This window comes from Labeo rohita, chromosome 17, assembly GCF_022985175.1.
Source record: "Labeo rohita strain BAU-BD-2019 chromosome 17, IGBB_LRoh.1.0, whole genome shotgun sequence".
NCBI classification, from domain to species: Eukaryota; Metazoa; Chordata; class Actinopteri; order Cypriniformes; family Cyprinidae; genus Labeo; species Labeo rohita.
In genome coordinates, this window is record NC_066885.1 from 28,777,045 (window position 1) to 28,794,638 (window position 17,594).

At 34.3% G+C, this 17,594-nt stretch overlaps 1 protein-coding gene across 1 annotated transcript; it reads right to left on the bottom strand.

Annotated features, from left to right (window-relative positions):
* Positions 1-991: 991 nt before the first annotated feature.
* On the bottom strand, positions 992-9,733 carry slc39a9 (solute carrier family 39 member 9). The gene is made up of 7 exons (XM_051133904.1): positions 9,099-9,733; positions 7,525-7,633; positions 6,598-6,804; positions 6,447-6,515; positions 6,184-6,269; positions 5,578-5,712; positions 992-2,785 (listed from the first exon to the last, which is right to left on the bottom strand). The coding sequence occupies exons 1-7, from the start codon at positions 9,192-9,194 to the stop codon at positions 2,552-2,554; spliced, it is 936 nt and encodes a 311-aa protein (XP_050989861.1). The 5' UTR covers positions 9,195-9,733; the 3' UTR covers positions 992-2,551.
* Between the last annotated feature and the right edge of the window lie 7,861 nt (positions 9,734-17,594).

The following is a 17,594-nucleotide window of genomic DNA, read 5'->3' on the forward strand; positions in this document are numbered from 1 at the left end:
TTTTTACAGAATTACATCTTAATTTGAAATGATGCAGGATATGAGCTTCATTAGTTTCTTCATACATCACATCGCCCTCTTTTCAGCATGATCTTCATTTGTTATCTGATTAGTTAAGTATGCTAACTTTTTATAAAACTTTATTAAGGCAAAACTCTTTTGTGGTGGAAATGATACCGCAAAACAGGCATGACTAAGAGTTGTAATTTGTGTAAGAATTTATCATTATTTTCACATAAATATTGAAATGATTCATAATTATTTCTCTGTATTTGGATTACTATAAATTTTTTAATATAGTAATATTTTATGAAGACTTTAAATATTTAAGTGTCTATAATTAAATATGTATAATAATAATAATAATAATAATAATCAAAACTCCAATGTAATTACCATTCTGTTTGGAGAACAGGTTGAATGTGTAAAAAAAATACAATAATTGCTATCAATATCCAAAAATCTGCTTGTTTAATTTCTGGACAATAACTCATATTTTTCTTTAAGCGATTACTCATTTGCCATTTATTTGCTTCATTAATTTACAATGTGAAAATATTTCTAAATGCAATTTCAAATGTTATTAGACAGGCAAAATAAGGTACGTAGTAAGATTTGCATCCATTAAAAAAGAAACCAAGTTTATTCAAATCATGAACAAAGAATTTTGAGACCATTATAAGTTAAACAATTGCAAGAAAAATAAGGCATACTCCTCTTGTGGAATGATTACATAAAAGCCCAAAACTTTGAATTCATCATATACCATCTCTATCCTGACAGCTCTGAGTAGAATCAGTCAAAATAATTCAATATGGCACAAAATTTCATCTATCCAATCTCCATTACATATCTGTCCCAAGTCTCTGGGAGGAGGTCATGTCGTAGTATTCGAATGAGGCTAAGTTTGTGTAATTTTCCCTTTTAAAGGAGTCATAGACGAATAATTATCTACAAATCAGTATGAAGTCTTTCTCATCATTATTTCTTCCACAACTTGAGGTTGATGCTGCGCTTGTGCACTACGGTAAGATGAGGGCGCTAGAGAGCTAAAAGCACTAAAACATCTTTCATACAGACTATGACTGTCAGAGCAAGACAGCAACACTTTGTAAACCAGGACCATAGGATGTTGCTGGTGTCCAAGTTGGCCCCAAAAGTCTAATAACATTTTCTTATTCAAGCTTCAGAGGCAACGTTAAGTAACTTGGTGAGGAACACAGCAGCTTTCCTGTTCGTAGATCGTTCCTTCAAACCTAAAACCTTAAAGTGACCAAACCAGAAATTCACCATGCAATCTTTCCAAATGACCTCAAACTCTCTTTAGTCAAGACAAAGAATAAGACCCATATAAAAACAGAAGTATCAATTTCATTCATTTAAAAACCATCTTTCTTTCCCCCTCATTATATAAGCTAAAATGACACTAGAAACTACTCTGGGTGTCAAACAGGATGTCAAATAGGGTATTTTTGTTTGTCATTTATACAGAGAATACATATTTACAGTACACAGGCTCTGCTCTGAGCAGGCATCACAGTACAAAACATCCGAATGACCAATGAAATCCTTTTTTCAAGATTAACAATCAGTTAGGTTTGAAAATAAAAGGGTTAAAGTCAAATTATAAAGCTGTACATGCACTGAATTCAACAGAACAATGTCCACCTGCAAGCCTTTGGACAAAAAACTTTTCAAGTGTTGTTTAATAATAACCAAAAAAAAAAAAAAAAAAAAATAATTAACCACAAAAACAAAAGTCCTTTCAAAGATTTAAATATTTAAAATTCCACTGGCAAAAGAGCCATATTTGTCCAATAACCATATACATCATGAAATTTTTTGAATAAATTACTACATAAGCGGAGAATAATTTTAGCGGTAGCCAAGTTTGTAAGAGGGGGAAAAAGCCCTGTACATCAGTGTATGTTCCCATATTAATTAATGGAATACAGAGTAAAACTATTGTCATTAATCAAACTACAAAAAAAGAAAAAAAAGAAATAAAAAGTTTAAAATAACTAATCAATATTGTAGAAAAAGGGGGACAGACTCAAAATAATTTCTAAAGACCTATGAATTTAATGTATGTACAGTATCTAAACATTTTTTAATCACTGTAAATGGGCACAACTGTGCTGGTTCATCTTTTAAAAGTTTCATGGACATGTTTCATATAAAAACTAGATAGAACAGAATACCAAATTTAAAGCATATATGACTACCCAACAACAATCGAATCTTTTAAACCAGCACCACTGAAGAAAACATAAAATTAAGAGGTGGACACATTATCGCGTTTATTTGTGTATGGTCATCGTAAGCGGTCAGCCCACAGGGCTTTGTGGAGGGGCAGAGCAGCCCATTCCAGAAGTCCATAGGCGCTTCTCAAATCTTGATCCTGACTGCAAAGTTCCTGCGTTCGCTCCAACCGCCAACTTGGATAAACTGACAGAGGCATGATTCAAACCACATCTGTGAGGCTGTTGTTTGGCCAGCACTGTTCAAAGTCCCATTTACACTTTTCAGACGTTGCTTCAAGTGGAGAACACTAATGCTGGTGGCCGATGGACAGCACCAGAGGTATCAGACAGCCTAGAACCAGAGCTCCAACCTCCACTTTGCTCAGTCCCTTCCCTGCGCTGCCTCCGGGCGAGTGGCTGTGGCCGCCCATGCCGCCCACTTCAGGCAGGACGTGCACCGTGGCTACGTACAGGAAGGTGCCGGCGGAAAAAAGCATGGCCACGCCGGTGGCGTTGACGTCGGATAACGCTTCTTTACTGCTCTGGATGGAAGAAAAGGAAAAGTGTTAGATGACAGGTGAATCTAGGACACAGTCGGAGTGGTGGAAACTTTTTTTGTTGGCGGACATTAAATATTCAGTATTGTTACAGGGATGCTCGTTGGCATCCCAGCAGTAACATCACATCGCATTTTCGCATTTCAGTGATTTCCAGGCTGTCTAAAGAAACACAATTATGGGGTGTTTCACAGCAGGAGAGCCAGAGGTGAGTAATCTTCACTCTGCCACCTCAGCCGTTCCCATGGTGATGGGAAGCCTGCGGGCCAAATCTGAAAAACACAACGTGGGCCTCCATGCTTGTTATGTAACCCTGGTGAAGCATCTGAAGTTACTGATGTGAAGTTTTAATAAGGACACTAAACCTTTTGCCATTATGGGGTAAATTAGTAGATGTGACATTAAAAAAAAAAAGGTTACAATCCCCACAGGAGAAACAAAATTTAATCCAAAATTAAAGGATATATGCAGATAGTGGCAGGGTTGTTTTAAAGGCAAACTGATTAATTCAATAAGTAATAAAAATATTATTATTATAGAGTTTGGTTCCAGAAGTTTAAATTTCACTCCAACAAGGTTGTTCATTGATGGTTTATGCTTCTGTTGAAGCCATATGTTTGCACTTTTTCAACTTATCAAATATTTGTTTAAAACAACAAATACATGGTGAGAACTACATTACCCATGATGCAACTACACAGCATATTTTGCAACAGATTTAATTTATAATTAATATTTTATCAATATATTCTTTTGATTGATGTCAACTGTAAATGAATATTTTTATATTTCACCACTTCTTTAAATTTGATTAAGCCATTCAAAATGTTTCATGGGACTGTTTCATGGGATATATATAAGAGGTGTACACAGATGTCCCGGTTCGGTGGTCACGGTTTGATACAATACGAACAGAAAAAAACAAACAAACAAACCTACTATGCTAGATTTCTTTTCATTTATTTTAAACAGACAGTAGTACAAATTTAAAAAAAAAAAAAGAAAACCTACTTGTGAAAGTACTAAATATTATAATAATATTATAATATATTATAATATTATATAATGTCATATAGAGGCTATAAAATCTGCAGTACATATATACGTACAAGGAATAAATTTTGACATATTTAATTTAGTTAACTGTTAGACAAGGGAAAACAACAGTACGACATGTAATGTAGCCCATATATCTGCTGAGTTTCAGTTCAGTTTTGTGACAGAAACTTAAATGGCAGAACGCAACATCCTATTTGTTTTTTGTTTAAGTTGATTTTGCTGGTATAAGGAAAGTTGAAGTAATCGGCGCACACAAACACAAAACATATCAGTTCCAAGCTTCTAGCACTGCTAACTTGACAGTGCAGTTGGTACTTTATCAAAATAAAATACAGTGAACTAAACATCAGTGCGCCCGCCTCACTGGGTCACCGTTAGAATGCGACTGAAGTACAACATCTATAATCTACATAATAAATAATAGTTTAGCTTGCATTTGCATCGTAAATACGAAAATATTATGGAATATTTGGTTTGTGCCAAATGAGAAAGGTAGGATACAAGAGCACAAAGCTCCATTTCGCAAACAGTTGAGTGCGCAAGCCTTTAAAGCAGGGGTCACTAGACCCGGTCCTGGAGGTCCCTGCAGAGTTTAGCTCCAAGCCTAATCAAACACACCTGAACCAGCTAATCAAGGTCATACTAGGTATACTTGAAACTTCCAGGCAGGTGTGTTGAGGAAAGTTGGAGGTTAACTCTGCAGGACACCGGCCTTCCACGAACAAGTTTGGTAAACCCTGCTTTAAAGTAACGTTGTACTCCTCTGTCAGTGAGAGACGCGTTCAGAATCAGCACATGATCACTGTCTAGTGGGTTTTGTTTTCAAAAGTGCAACTCCTGGCATTCGCTGTTCTTCTGCTGGCACTTATCAAACAGCGTTTCATTACTGCGGGCGCCCCCTTCTGGATTGAAGATGAATCACCTGTGTTCATTGTAAGGCCTTACGCACTGAACCGAGATGCCCGTACTGTGACGGTTCGGTACGAATACATGTATCGTTACACCCCTAATATATATATATATATATATATATATATATATATATATATATATATATATATATATATATGCGCGTGTTTCTAGTCACATTAGCATATGTTCAGAGTTGATAATCTAATGTTAAACCTATTAAAATGTTTTTAAAAAGCACATGGCTCCATAGTGCCATCACTTTGCAATGTCGCAATGACCATCATTTGTCAGTGCCTCGCTCCTCAAAGTTTAATGAGTGTGTAGATAACACGAAGCTGCTGACATTATCTACATTAAAAATAGATGAGCGCTATTTGAATAGGTTCTTATGGAGACAGGAACAGAAGAGCATCATTTCGGAAGTTAGAATTCGTAATGGCGGCGCTCATTGTTTACTCAGGAAAAAGGTCTATATATACCAAACAAATGCACTGATCAGCAAAATCACCCCTAACGGCACTCAGTCTGTGGCCTTGTGCCTATGGTCGAATCACACTGCCGATTTACGGCGATGTCTCATATCTACTCATAATAATTTTTATGTTAAATAAATTTAATTTAGTAATTAAATAAATTACTTTCAAAAAGTTTCATGTTAAGTAATTTTAACCCAGTTCACTTTAAAATATTATGCAGATATTGGCTACATAATATTGACACTAACAAGCTGTGTAGCAACAGACTTAGAATATTATTGTCTCATTTTTATTTTTATTTTTATTTATTTATTTATTTATTTAACATACCTGACTGAGTCCTACGTAGGTGAGCATGGCCAAAACAGGGGCAGCCAAGGCAAAGACTAATAGATGTTTCCGGATACGGTTTCTTTCTAAACCCGCATGCATGAGGAAAGAGACGAGCCCAAATGCAGCAGGTGCCTGAAATACAAAGACAGCAAACCAGACTTTATAACATTTAATGAGTATAAAAAATGAACTTAAGATTAAAAAGTTAAACACAAAAACATAAGCAAAAAACGGTATAGCTGTATTGATTCATCTTCATTATCTTTCATTCAAAATATTCACAAAAATCTAAACTTTAATTAAAGTAAAATAATTCACTGCATTTTGGAAAAAAATATATACATATATAAATAAATTACATGCAAAGCACCTGTTGCAAGAGGGGGCATTAAAATGCATTTTAAAAAAATTAAATGTTTTTAAATTTGGCTACCAGTGTCATTCACAGTTTCATAACATTGGAGAATTTATTTGGAGAACAAGCACCTTTATTTGGAAAGATGCCTAAAAGAAGAGTGCAAACAATTTATCACGAGACTCTAATATACTCACAGAACAGCAGATAGACTAGAAGCAAATAAATTTCATTATGATTGACTGTACCTTATGCAACATAATGGCCACAAATACAATGAGCTGGACACTGGTCTGAGATGTGGATGCAGCCGCTCCAAGAGCAACACCATCAGCTGAAGCCACAAAGAGAATAAAATATGATTACTGGTCAGATTTAACATAATAAATAAGACACAAATACAATCTGAAGCTACGAACATAACACATTACATAGAAAACGTTTGGATAATGCATCTAAAGAGGTTTCATTGACAGTATATCCGTACATTTTATTTTTTATTTTTTTTTACCTGCAGCATGAACGACCAATCCAAGTGTGGTGGTGACCTTAGAGCTAGCAGCTCTTGCTGCTTCTGGATCTAAAAATGAGCAGATTCAGACACTTTATACCATACTAATTTATAAACAAGTAGAAAACAAAAATGCCAGCTTCACACCGACCATCACTGCTGTGCATGTGAGAACTGCCGATCTGATCCACCAACAGCATGAAGACGAAGCCCAACACCAGAGAGACGCCAATATAAGCGTGGAGCTGCTCGTGACCATGACCGTGCCCGTGTTCAGCACTTTTTCCCACAACTCCTTCTACAACCTTCTGTTCAGAAACTTCTGTTTCCAACTGCCCGTGGCCATGGTGGTGCCCACCTAAACAAAAAAAAAATAAAAAAAGAGCATAGCTTTGGAAATCATTTTAATTGATTTAATCAGTAATGAGAACTAACTAAAAGTTCTGGCACTGCTAACTTAATTGTAGTAACAACAAGTGGTTTCGCACGTACTACAAAATGCTACAAAGATGTGTACAGTATCATATCCAAACCTGCTCTGTCTCATATTAAGTACTAGACAGTTTGATTCATGGCAGTAGATTTCTTTGTATAGATCAATCATGCATATAAACAAATACACTAACTAAATAAAAAGGCCTTTTTACACTAAAGTGATTTCTTATAGTGTGGTGGTTTTCGTTATTTTGTTAACCCAGGTTGCTTACTAGTTTTTGACTTTAAGAATTCTGTATTCTATTTCTTTTGCGCTCTAATTGTGTTTTATGTAAATGTACAATATTAATTAAAAGTTCAGGGTTGGTATGATTTTTAAGTAATTAAGGGTCCATTAAATTGATCAAAAGTTACATTAAAGACATGCATAAGGTTACAAAAGTTTTCTATAAAAAAGTAGCCTGACAATATTTTAACTATAGTCAGCAGTTTAGCTAGTAGCTTTACAAGCTACAGTAGAAAGCATTCCTTTAGACATACATCTACATGACAAATAAGGAGGAATGAAGAACTCTGCTAAAAACTTTCTTTCTGCATTGAATAAAAAAGGAATCAATGCATCAACTGAAGCGTCAAAGCTCACCTTCCAGCATTTCCTCATAGAGTGCGTGAACTCCCTCTGGAATAATGACAGCCAGAGCAGTGCCACACAACAGCCCGGCTCCCAACACTGTCACCAGCTTGAGCTTCTCCTGAAGACAGAACAGACAAACGTAGCCTTGGTGAGCATAAGAAATCTTACCATCCCGAACATTTAAACAGTACTGTATCTAATAAAATATTAGTGAATTAATTATTGTGTAAAACACATACATACAGTTGAGGTCATACGTTTAAATACACCTTGCAGAATCTGTAAAATGTTAATTATTTTAACAAAATAAGAGGGATCATTCAAAATATATATTTTTTATTTACTACTCATCTGAATAAGATATTTCACATAAAGAAACATTTATAAAGTTGAATTTATAAAAAATGAACCCATTCAAAAGTTTACATACGCCCTTGATTCTTACAGTGTTGTTACCTAAATGATCCACAGCTGTTTTATTTTTTATTTTTTCCCATCGTGTTTCCTTCTGAAGCATCAGTGAGCATTTGAACATTCTGTAATACTTAAATATGAGTTCCTGAGTTGTCCTCAGTGTGAAAAGATAAATCTCAAAAGCATGCAATCATTGTTGGAAAGAGTTCAAATACACAAAAAAAAAAGCTGGAAAAAAAAAAAAAAAAAAAAAAAAAAAAAATATTGCTGGACCTGAGGGATTTTTCTAAAGAACAGCAGGCAGTTTAACTGTTCAGGACAAACAAGAAACTCATGAACAATTATCACCAAACAAACAAACAAAAACACAGCTGTGGATTATTCAGCTAACAACACAGCATTAAAAATCAAGCCTGTGTAAACTTTTAAACAGGGTTATTTTTATAATTAAACTATTATTTTCTCTTGTGGACTATATGTAAATGTCTTTTATGTGAAATATCTCATCCACATCAGTACTAAATCAAATAACATGCATTTTGTATAATCCCTGTTATTTTGGTAAAATAATAAACATTTTGCAGATTCTGCTAGGTGTACGTAAACTTTTGACCTTGACTGTACATACATACATAAAATTCAGAAGTTCAGTGAATGGGTACATTTAACTGCTGATTCTGAATAAAAAAAAAAAAAAACACTGAATACATTCACAACAAATGCCTCCCACTTTACTGCATTAGTCACTAACAATATGTTTTGATTGATCATAAACCATACAGCTCGCTTGGCCAGAAAAACTGTCTGAAACGCATTTTAAAAGCAGTTCAGTGTCAAAAGTTTAAACAAATGCAGCGTAGGTGGCAAGAGCCTCTGTCTACAGTATAAACTTACAGTTGATATTAAGTTCAACATTTAAACTTTTAAGATCACTGGGTAGTTTAAATCAAGGGTGCCAGAACTTTTGGAGACAAACTTATTGTATATCTCAGTCCTGAGGACCTCAGTACTTAACATAATGGACGACTATCTTCTCATACACATGGTTATTTTCCTGGAGAGAACTAATCTCTGCAGGAAGGGGCATCCAGAAGTTCTCAAGAACTGAGCACTGAATCCTGAATAAACTACTAACGTTACAGACACGTTCAACTCAAGTTAAGACTCACCTCAGAGAAGTTGACAGCCAGGGGAATAGTTCCAGCCACATAGCAGCCGACTAGCATAGCCAGAGACAGCAGACTGATGGAGCTGAAGTCATCCATTTCAGCTAACGATACACCGCTGTTTCAGTTTGAGAATCACTTTAGAGTTTAACAACGAATCCGGTACAATCGGCCGATGTCTGGTGTCAGCAGATCCTTCTTACTTGGATTGGTATATTAGCCGGTTAGCTTCTCAACTGTAGGCATCTATCCTGACAGATCACACGATTAAACACGAACATCCACTGCTGACCTGCTGTAAAGGCGGTTTGGAACTCTTGGTACATTGACCTGATCGATTATCACAGCGATGTTGCTCAACTTTAATCACACAGAATCACGTCACACTTAGCTAAGGCTAAAATCATAACAATCGGTCTGCGATTAAAGACATAAATCAACAGATCTGTGAATGTCTGTCAAAGCACACTTCTCTAATCTCAGGCTGCGCTTAATGGCATTGTGATTCCTAAATAAGCGACACTGTTTTGTCGCTGTAAACCCATCTAGTTTGCCACCTATTCCGCAGTATCAACCAACGCTGATCGCCAACTAGCCGAGTGTAATGTTGGCAATGTAAGTAAAGCACTTCCGGGCCACATCGCCGTCAAAACAAAAGCCCTCACCCTCCTTTTTAAATTACGTCAAACAACGTCATTTAGACGCTCACGGACAAAATACTTGTAGGCTGACCTTTTTCATTTGCATTGTTGTAGTCCTAACTGTACTTTGACTGTGTTTATTTAAGAAGAAAGTGTAGGCTACGTAGCCTACTACAAATCTAAAAAGTATATTTATAAAAGTAAATAAAATAATAATAAAAATACTTGCATATATTATAATATTAATTACATAAAAGCGAGAATTCAGTTTCTAAATAGACTTTGCCTAAGTGTACCATTGATCAGTAAAGTATAGGGCTATTTTTTTTTTAAAGTGCACTTTGTAGTCATATCAAATTAAAAGTTTTACTTTAAAGAACATTTTAAATCAACATGTTTTAAACAATATTTTGTCATGCTTTAAAGAAGTATATTTGTTTTGACTAGCAATACCATACTAAATCAAATGTATAGTTTTTTTTTTTTTTTTTTAACTATAGTGTGTTATTTGATATTACATTTAAAGTTAATATAGTAAATCGCAACTTTAGCACTGCACATGTGTAAATACAAATACATGTGACCCTAAACCACAAAACCAGTCATAAGGGTCGATTTTTTTTTTTGATTCATCTGAAATCTGAAAAATAAGCTTTCCATAGATGTATGGATGTATAGATTTGTTGGGAAATGACAACATTTGGCACAGATACAACTATTTTAAAATCTGAAATCTGAGGGTGTAATAAATAATTAAATATATTGAGAAATTCGCCTTTAAAGTTGTCCAAATTAAGTTCTTAGCAATGCATTTTACTAATCAAAAATTAAGTTTTGATTTATCTACGGTAGGAAATTTACAAAACATCTCCGTAGAACGTGATCTTTACGTAATAGGCTATTTTAATGATTTTTGGCATAAAAGAAAAGTCGATCATTTTGTCCCATACAATGTATTGTTGGCTATTGCTACAAATCCGTGCTACTTATGATTGGTTTTGTGGTCCAGGGTCACGTATAGCTGCAGTCCGTAACTTTTGGCGCTCTAGCGGTTAATAAACAGAACTGCATGGGTCTTGCGGAAGAACATTGTAGCCGGAGCTACTTTTTTCTGTTTATGTCTATGACGAGTCACGCAGGTACTGGGCTACTCCGCAGCGGTTCCTGGGTCATTCTATGGAAATGTCAATTTTTCTGTCTCTAGCCTTTACAGAAATATTTTGAAAAACACTATAGGGATACAATTTCTTTATATTTTAAAACGAAATAATATGTTATTTGAACAATTACACCTTATTGCGCCATTAATGTGGCAATATTTGTTTTTAAATTAATTATATAAAATCCAAGTACCATAAAACCGCTCGCCATGTGCAAGGGAAAGTGCTTTATGTTGAAGTTAAAAAAAAACAGTGTTTTCTACCATTTTAAATACAATACTCTATTCATAATTATCAAATAGATATGATGCAAATGGCATTAAAAAAAAAAAAAAAACTAAATGGCAAATAAATATTATAAATTATATAATGAAAGTAGAGGTCCCCTGGAGTTGTGTCACTTTTGTTACCGTTTAACAAAAATCGTTTATTTTGAAATAAAAATCACACCGATGACATCACTTGACTTCCTTCTTCCTATTTCCTAAAGATCTATGAAAAAAGCCCATGTTAAGTGTACTGTCTCTTTTCAGTTAGCAGAATTTTTTCTTATTTAATCTCATGATTTCATATGAAGCTTTTAGTTGAAGTCACTGTTATGACCTACTTTACTGTTATGGAAAAAAAAAATAATAATAATACAAATGGATTAAGCTATGTAGTTTAGTGCATATACCATAATTGACAACAATGTGGTTTGATACCTTGCAGCAGATATTTTGTAAAATGCATTTTTCATGAAAACTGTCACTGTATCAGGTCTTATGTATGTCACTGATTCATTGTGTCACTGGTGTTACTTTTTTTGTTTGTTTGTTTCTGTCAAATTAAATAAAACATAATCTCCTTTATTCTTGCATGTCCATTATTTTTCCGTAACTCTTGACTACATGTGCTGGGGAAAAAAAAAAAAAAAAAAGGAGAAATAATATTTCATAACAACCTTTATATTGCCAAAGAAGGTAACACCAGTGGTCTTTAAATAATTGCAAAAAATAAATAAATAAATAAATAAAAGTAATTTATTTGTATTTATATAGTCAAAAGGTAATTTAATAAAGTGGTCTAAGTTTAAATGTTACGGAAAAGAAATACATTTTAAAACATCTTGCCATACCAAAAGTGGACATTTTTCTACATGGACACTCCTACCAGAACCAATCTAAAATAGTATGAATATAAAAACTTATTATAGGTGTACCATACTGATTCAGGATAAGCCAGAAACACGGTTTGGAAAATGGATTCATGATGTACTCATGATGACATTAAAGTAGCTTATATTTTATTTAACAAAAAATGCTTGTACATTTAGCTGTATCCAGTGACTATGTGATTATGAAATTATGAAATTACACATACAGTTGTACTTCAGTGGGTCAAAAAAAGCACTCTTTTTCAACTAGTTTCAACTAATTGCATTTAAATGTAAGCTATAATACATTAAAAAAAAAAAAAATTCCAATCCAGGTGCCCGGATGACATTAAAATTACATTAAAGTAAGCAAAGTTATAATGTAAATTATATTAAACAAGTAATCAGTTGTCATTTTAATTTGTCCCCCAGATCAACATAAATTTCCATAATGGCTTCTGTTGATTTTACGTTTGTCTCGTTGATAGAGAAGCTGGTGGCTGGAAGGCAAAAGAAGTTTTAAATCACTTAAGAGCAGGTGGGCACACAGCATCCCATGATGGAGGACTAGCTAATCAAGTCTTTGCACACCGGGGAAAAAAGTAGAAAATATTTACCAATTAAATGCTTAAAAGCAAAACTAAAATCAGAGCATATTAAATAAATATAATAGCTTAAAGATATACTTTGGGATTTCATTTAAATTCATGTTGACAGGCCTCAGTTCCGATTAAGTCTGTCAGTCCCAATCCTGATGTCAGGAGACCATGGGTGTATTTAGAACATCCGTCATGTGGAACGTTAAAGTGTTTTCTGTTTCACTTCCTAGTTAGCGTTCGGAAGCTGCAGAATTTTTGCTTACTTTTGGCATTTAGGGAAGATCACAGGAAAATATTACTGAAATTCAGCTTGTAATGGTCACACTTAACAATATTTATGTCTAATAAGGCGCTAAAAACAAAATTTGTGTTTTTTCATGAGAGTAAAGGTCTGAAGATATTAAATGTCACCTCACTTGACTTGTTATCTTTCAGTATATAGTGATGGCTAATGGCCAAAGGCTGCTGACTGCCATGGGCTTCATGCTGAAAGGCCCACAGTGTCAGAAGGCACTGCAAATGTAACACTGATATTGATTGAAGAGTGCCTGAATGTGTGCCAATGACTGTTGGCATGGTGTAAAATCAACAAAGAAATGAAAAATGTAATTTATTCCAAGCCCTAATATTGCTTTCTGAATGCCTTATTACACTTTGCACACTATTGTTGTCACTGTTACTATTTATTAAACACCCGCAGTGCTTGGTATTGTAATTGAGCCTTAAGTTATCACATTTACTACTTTGTTTTTTTGCATTTGCAAAGCAGTTTCTCATTATTTAGAAGCAACTTTAAATATACGACAGTAAGACAACAATTAAGATTTATTATACTGACCAAAATTATAAACACTTTTGTTTTTGCCCCCATTTTTCATTTTGAGCTGAACTCAAAGATCAAAGACTTTTTCTATGTATACAAAGGCCCATTTCTCTCAACTATTGTTCACAATTCTGTCTAAATATCTATTAGTGAGCACTTCACACCTGTTGTCGAGATAATCCATCCACCTCACAGGTGTGGCATATGATTAGACAGCATGATTATTGCACAGGTGTGCCTTAGGCTGGCCACAATAAAAGGCCACTCTAAAATGTGTAGTTTTATCACACAGCACAATGCCACAGATGTCGCAAGTTTTGAGGGAGCGTGCAATTGGCATGCTGACTGCAGGAATGTCCACCAGAGCTGTTGCCCGGGAATTGAATGTTCATTTCTCTACCATAAGCCATCTCCAAAGGCGTTTCAGAGAATTTGGCAGTACATTCAACCGGTCTCACAACCACAGACCACATGTACCACACCAGCCCAGGACCTCCACATCAGGTCCTCATCGGGGTCTCGATCTGACTGCAGTTCATCATTGAAACCAACTTGAGTGGGCAAATGCTTACATTGCTGACACTTTGGAGAGGTGTTCTCTTCACGGATGAATCCCGTTTTTCACTGTACAGGGCAGATGGCAGACAGCGTGAATGGCTTCGTGTGGGTGAACGGTTTGCTGATGTCAGTGTTGTGGATCGAGTGGCCCATGGTGGCAGTAAGGTTCTGGTATGGGCAGGCGTATGTTATGGACAACGAACACAGGTGCATTTTATTGTTGGCATTTTGAATGCACAGAGATACCGTGACCAGATCCTGAGGCCCATTGTTGTGCCATTCATCCACGACCATCACCTCATGTTGCAGCATGATAATGCACGGCCCCATGTTGCAAAGATCTGGACACAATTCCTGGAAGCTGAAAACATCCCAGTTCTTGCATGGCCAGCATACTCACCAGACATGTCACCTATTGAACATGTTTGGGATGCTCTGGATCAGCGTATACGACAGCGTGTTCCAGTTTCTGTCAATATCCAGCAACTTCGACACAGCCATTGAAGAGGAGTGGACCAACATTCCACAGACCACAATCAACAACCTGATCAACTTTATGTTAAGGAGATGTGTTGCACTATGTGAGGCAAATGGTGGTCACACCAGATACTGACTGGTTTTCGGATCCCCCTGGACCCCCCCAATACAGTGAAACTGCACATTTTAGAGTGGCCTTTTATTGTGGCCAGCCTAAGGCACACCTGTGCAATAATCATGCTGTCTAGTCAGCATCTTGATATGCCACACCTGTAAGGTGGATGGATTATCTCGGCAAAGGAGAAGTGCTCACTAACACAGATTTACACAGATTTGTGAACAATATTTGAGAAAAATAGGCCTTTTGTGTACATAGAAAAAGTCTTAGATTTTTGAGTTCAGCTCATGAAAAATAGGGGCAAAAACAAAAGTGCTGCGTGTATAATTTTGGTCAGTGTATTATTATTTTTTTTTAATCAACCAATTTTTGATAAGTCATATTTGCAACATTTAAAGTTGGAATTACAAGGACACATAGAAAAAAGAATTATCATAAATAATTTTGAAGTTACCACTACAGTAAATAAAATTGCAATGGTACAATATGTTAAAAGTAAAATCTTTTTAATTTTCTATTTGGTGAAAACAGTGTGGAACATCACTGAAAGATGAATTATGCATTTTTTTCCCTCAGCTTATGAGAACAAGTAGCCCTTCGTTCAACAATTAACATTTGACCTTCAGTTTAAGAAAAGCTAACTACACTAATTCCTATTTAAACATCCATTTTAATTATACAAGACATTGAACACTGCTTTATTTCCCTCATATCTGCCCCTAGTTATCTAAACATTTCAGTTAGTTAAAACACACCTTGACATAGGCTAGACCTACTTTGCCTGTAGAAATCTGTTATCTTTTTTGACCTTGGATCATTAAAGAGACAGCAATCGCATGCACATACAAATAAAAAATGTAGCAGCATTCATCCACTGATAATTAGCTCTTCTTTCCAGCTTTGTAGTCTCAAAATCAAACACTAGATGGAACTGTTGTATTGTTTGTTAATCCCACACCTGTTGCCCAAACCCTTTTCAGGGGCTTGGCATTACATTTATACATTTGACAAATGCATTTATTCAAAGCAACTTACAATACATTGCATTTAAAATATATATTTTAGAAGTCCATGCATTCTCTGTGGATTGAACCCATGATATTGATACTGCTAGTGTTATGCATAAAGCTCTGCTGTTTGAGCTACAATAATATAAATAGTGTAAAGACCAAGCTTATTATAGAATGTGAATGGGGATAGATGTCACATTAGAAGGTTAATAACTAAAATATTTTTTTTCTTATTGGAGATTTTGCCCAACTCCACAACATTTTCTCTAGCAATGATTTTACATGTAGATTTCAAACATCTAGTTCAAAACTGTTGCTAATTATGCTTTTGTTTTTTCCTTTTTGTGAATTCTGACCTAATATTGTATTTTGATAATAATGTTGGATTATATTATATTACTAAAAAGGTAAATAAACAAACAAACAATAAATAAATATTTAAAAACAAGTTTTTTTTTTTTTTGTGGTTTGCATATTCATATAAAGTAATAAAACAGAACAGAACACAACAGAACAGAATAGAATAGAATGACTACATGCTATTATTAAACCACATGCTACTATTCTACCATGCTTTTCAGTAGAATAGAATAGAACAGAATAGAATAGAATGAAATAGAATAACACAAAACAATTCTTTTTGAATTTTAAAATACTTCATGTCTATTCAATAATAGCATGGTAGTCATTCTATTCTATGGTCACGCTTAACAATATTTATGTCTAATAAGGCGCAAAAAACATTTTTAAATTTTTTTTTTATTATTTATTTATTTATTTTTTATAAGAGTAAAGATCTAAAAATGTTAAATATCACCTCACTTGACTTGTAATCTTTCAAAATATGATGATGGCTAATGGCCAAAGGCTCCTTACTGCCATGGGCTTCATGCTGAAAGGCCCACAGTGTCAGAAGGCACTGCAAATGTAACACTGATATTGATTGAAGTGTGGCTGAATGTGTGCCAATGACTGTTGGCATAGTGTAAAATCAACAAAGAAATGAAAAAAAGGCCCTAATATTGCTTTCTGAATGCCTTATTACAGTTTTGTACACTATTGTTGTCACTGTTACTATTTATTAAACACACACAGTGGTTGGTATTGTTATTGAGCCTTAAGGTATCACAATTACTATAATAATGTTGGATTATATTATATTAGTAAAAAAGTAAACAAACAAACAAACAAACAATAAATAAATAAATAAATAAATACATATTTTAAAACAAGTTTTTTTGTGGTTTGCATATTCAGATAAAGTAATAAAACAGAATAGAATAGAATAAAATAGAATAGAATAGAATAGAATAGGACAGAATCACTACATGCTATTATTGAACCACATGCTATTATTTTACCATGCTTTCAGTAGAATAGAATAGAATAGAATAGAATAGAATAGAATAGAATCACTACATGCTATTATTGAACCACATTCTATCATGCCTATAAGTAGAATAGAATAGAATATCACTACATGCTATTATTGAACCACATTCTACCATGTCTTTCAGTAGAATAGAATAGAGTAGAATAGAATAGAATATCACTACATGCTATTATTGAACCACATTCTACCATGCCTTTCAGTAGAATAGAATAGAATAGAATAGAATAGAATAGAATAGAATAGAATAGAATAGAAGAATATCTGAACATGTAAATCACAAAAAAAATAAAAAATAAATAAATAAATAAATAAACTTTTGAATTTTAATATACTTCATGGCTATACAATGATAGCATGTAGTCATTCTATTCTATTCTATTCTATTCTATTCTATTCTATTCTATTCTATTCTATTCTACTGGAAAGCATGGTAGATGATAATACATTTAATATACAGATCAGATGTTCAAAAGCAGTTTTTTCCAGCTTTATACAGTATTTCATTTTTTGGAAACAAGCTATTTTTGTGGTTTAAGATATGTTTGTGGTCTAAGGATCCATGAAATAGATCATATTACATAGAAA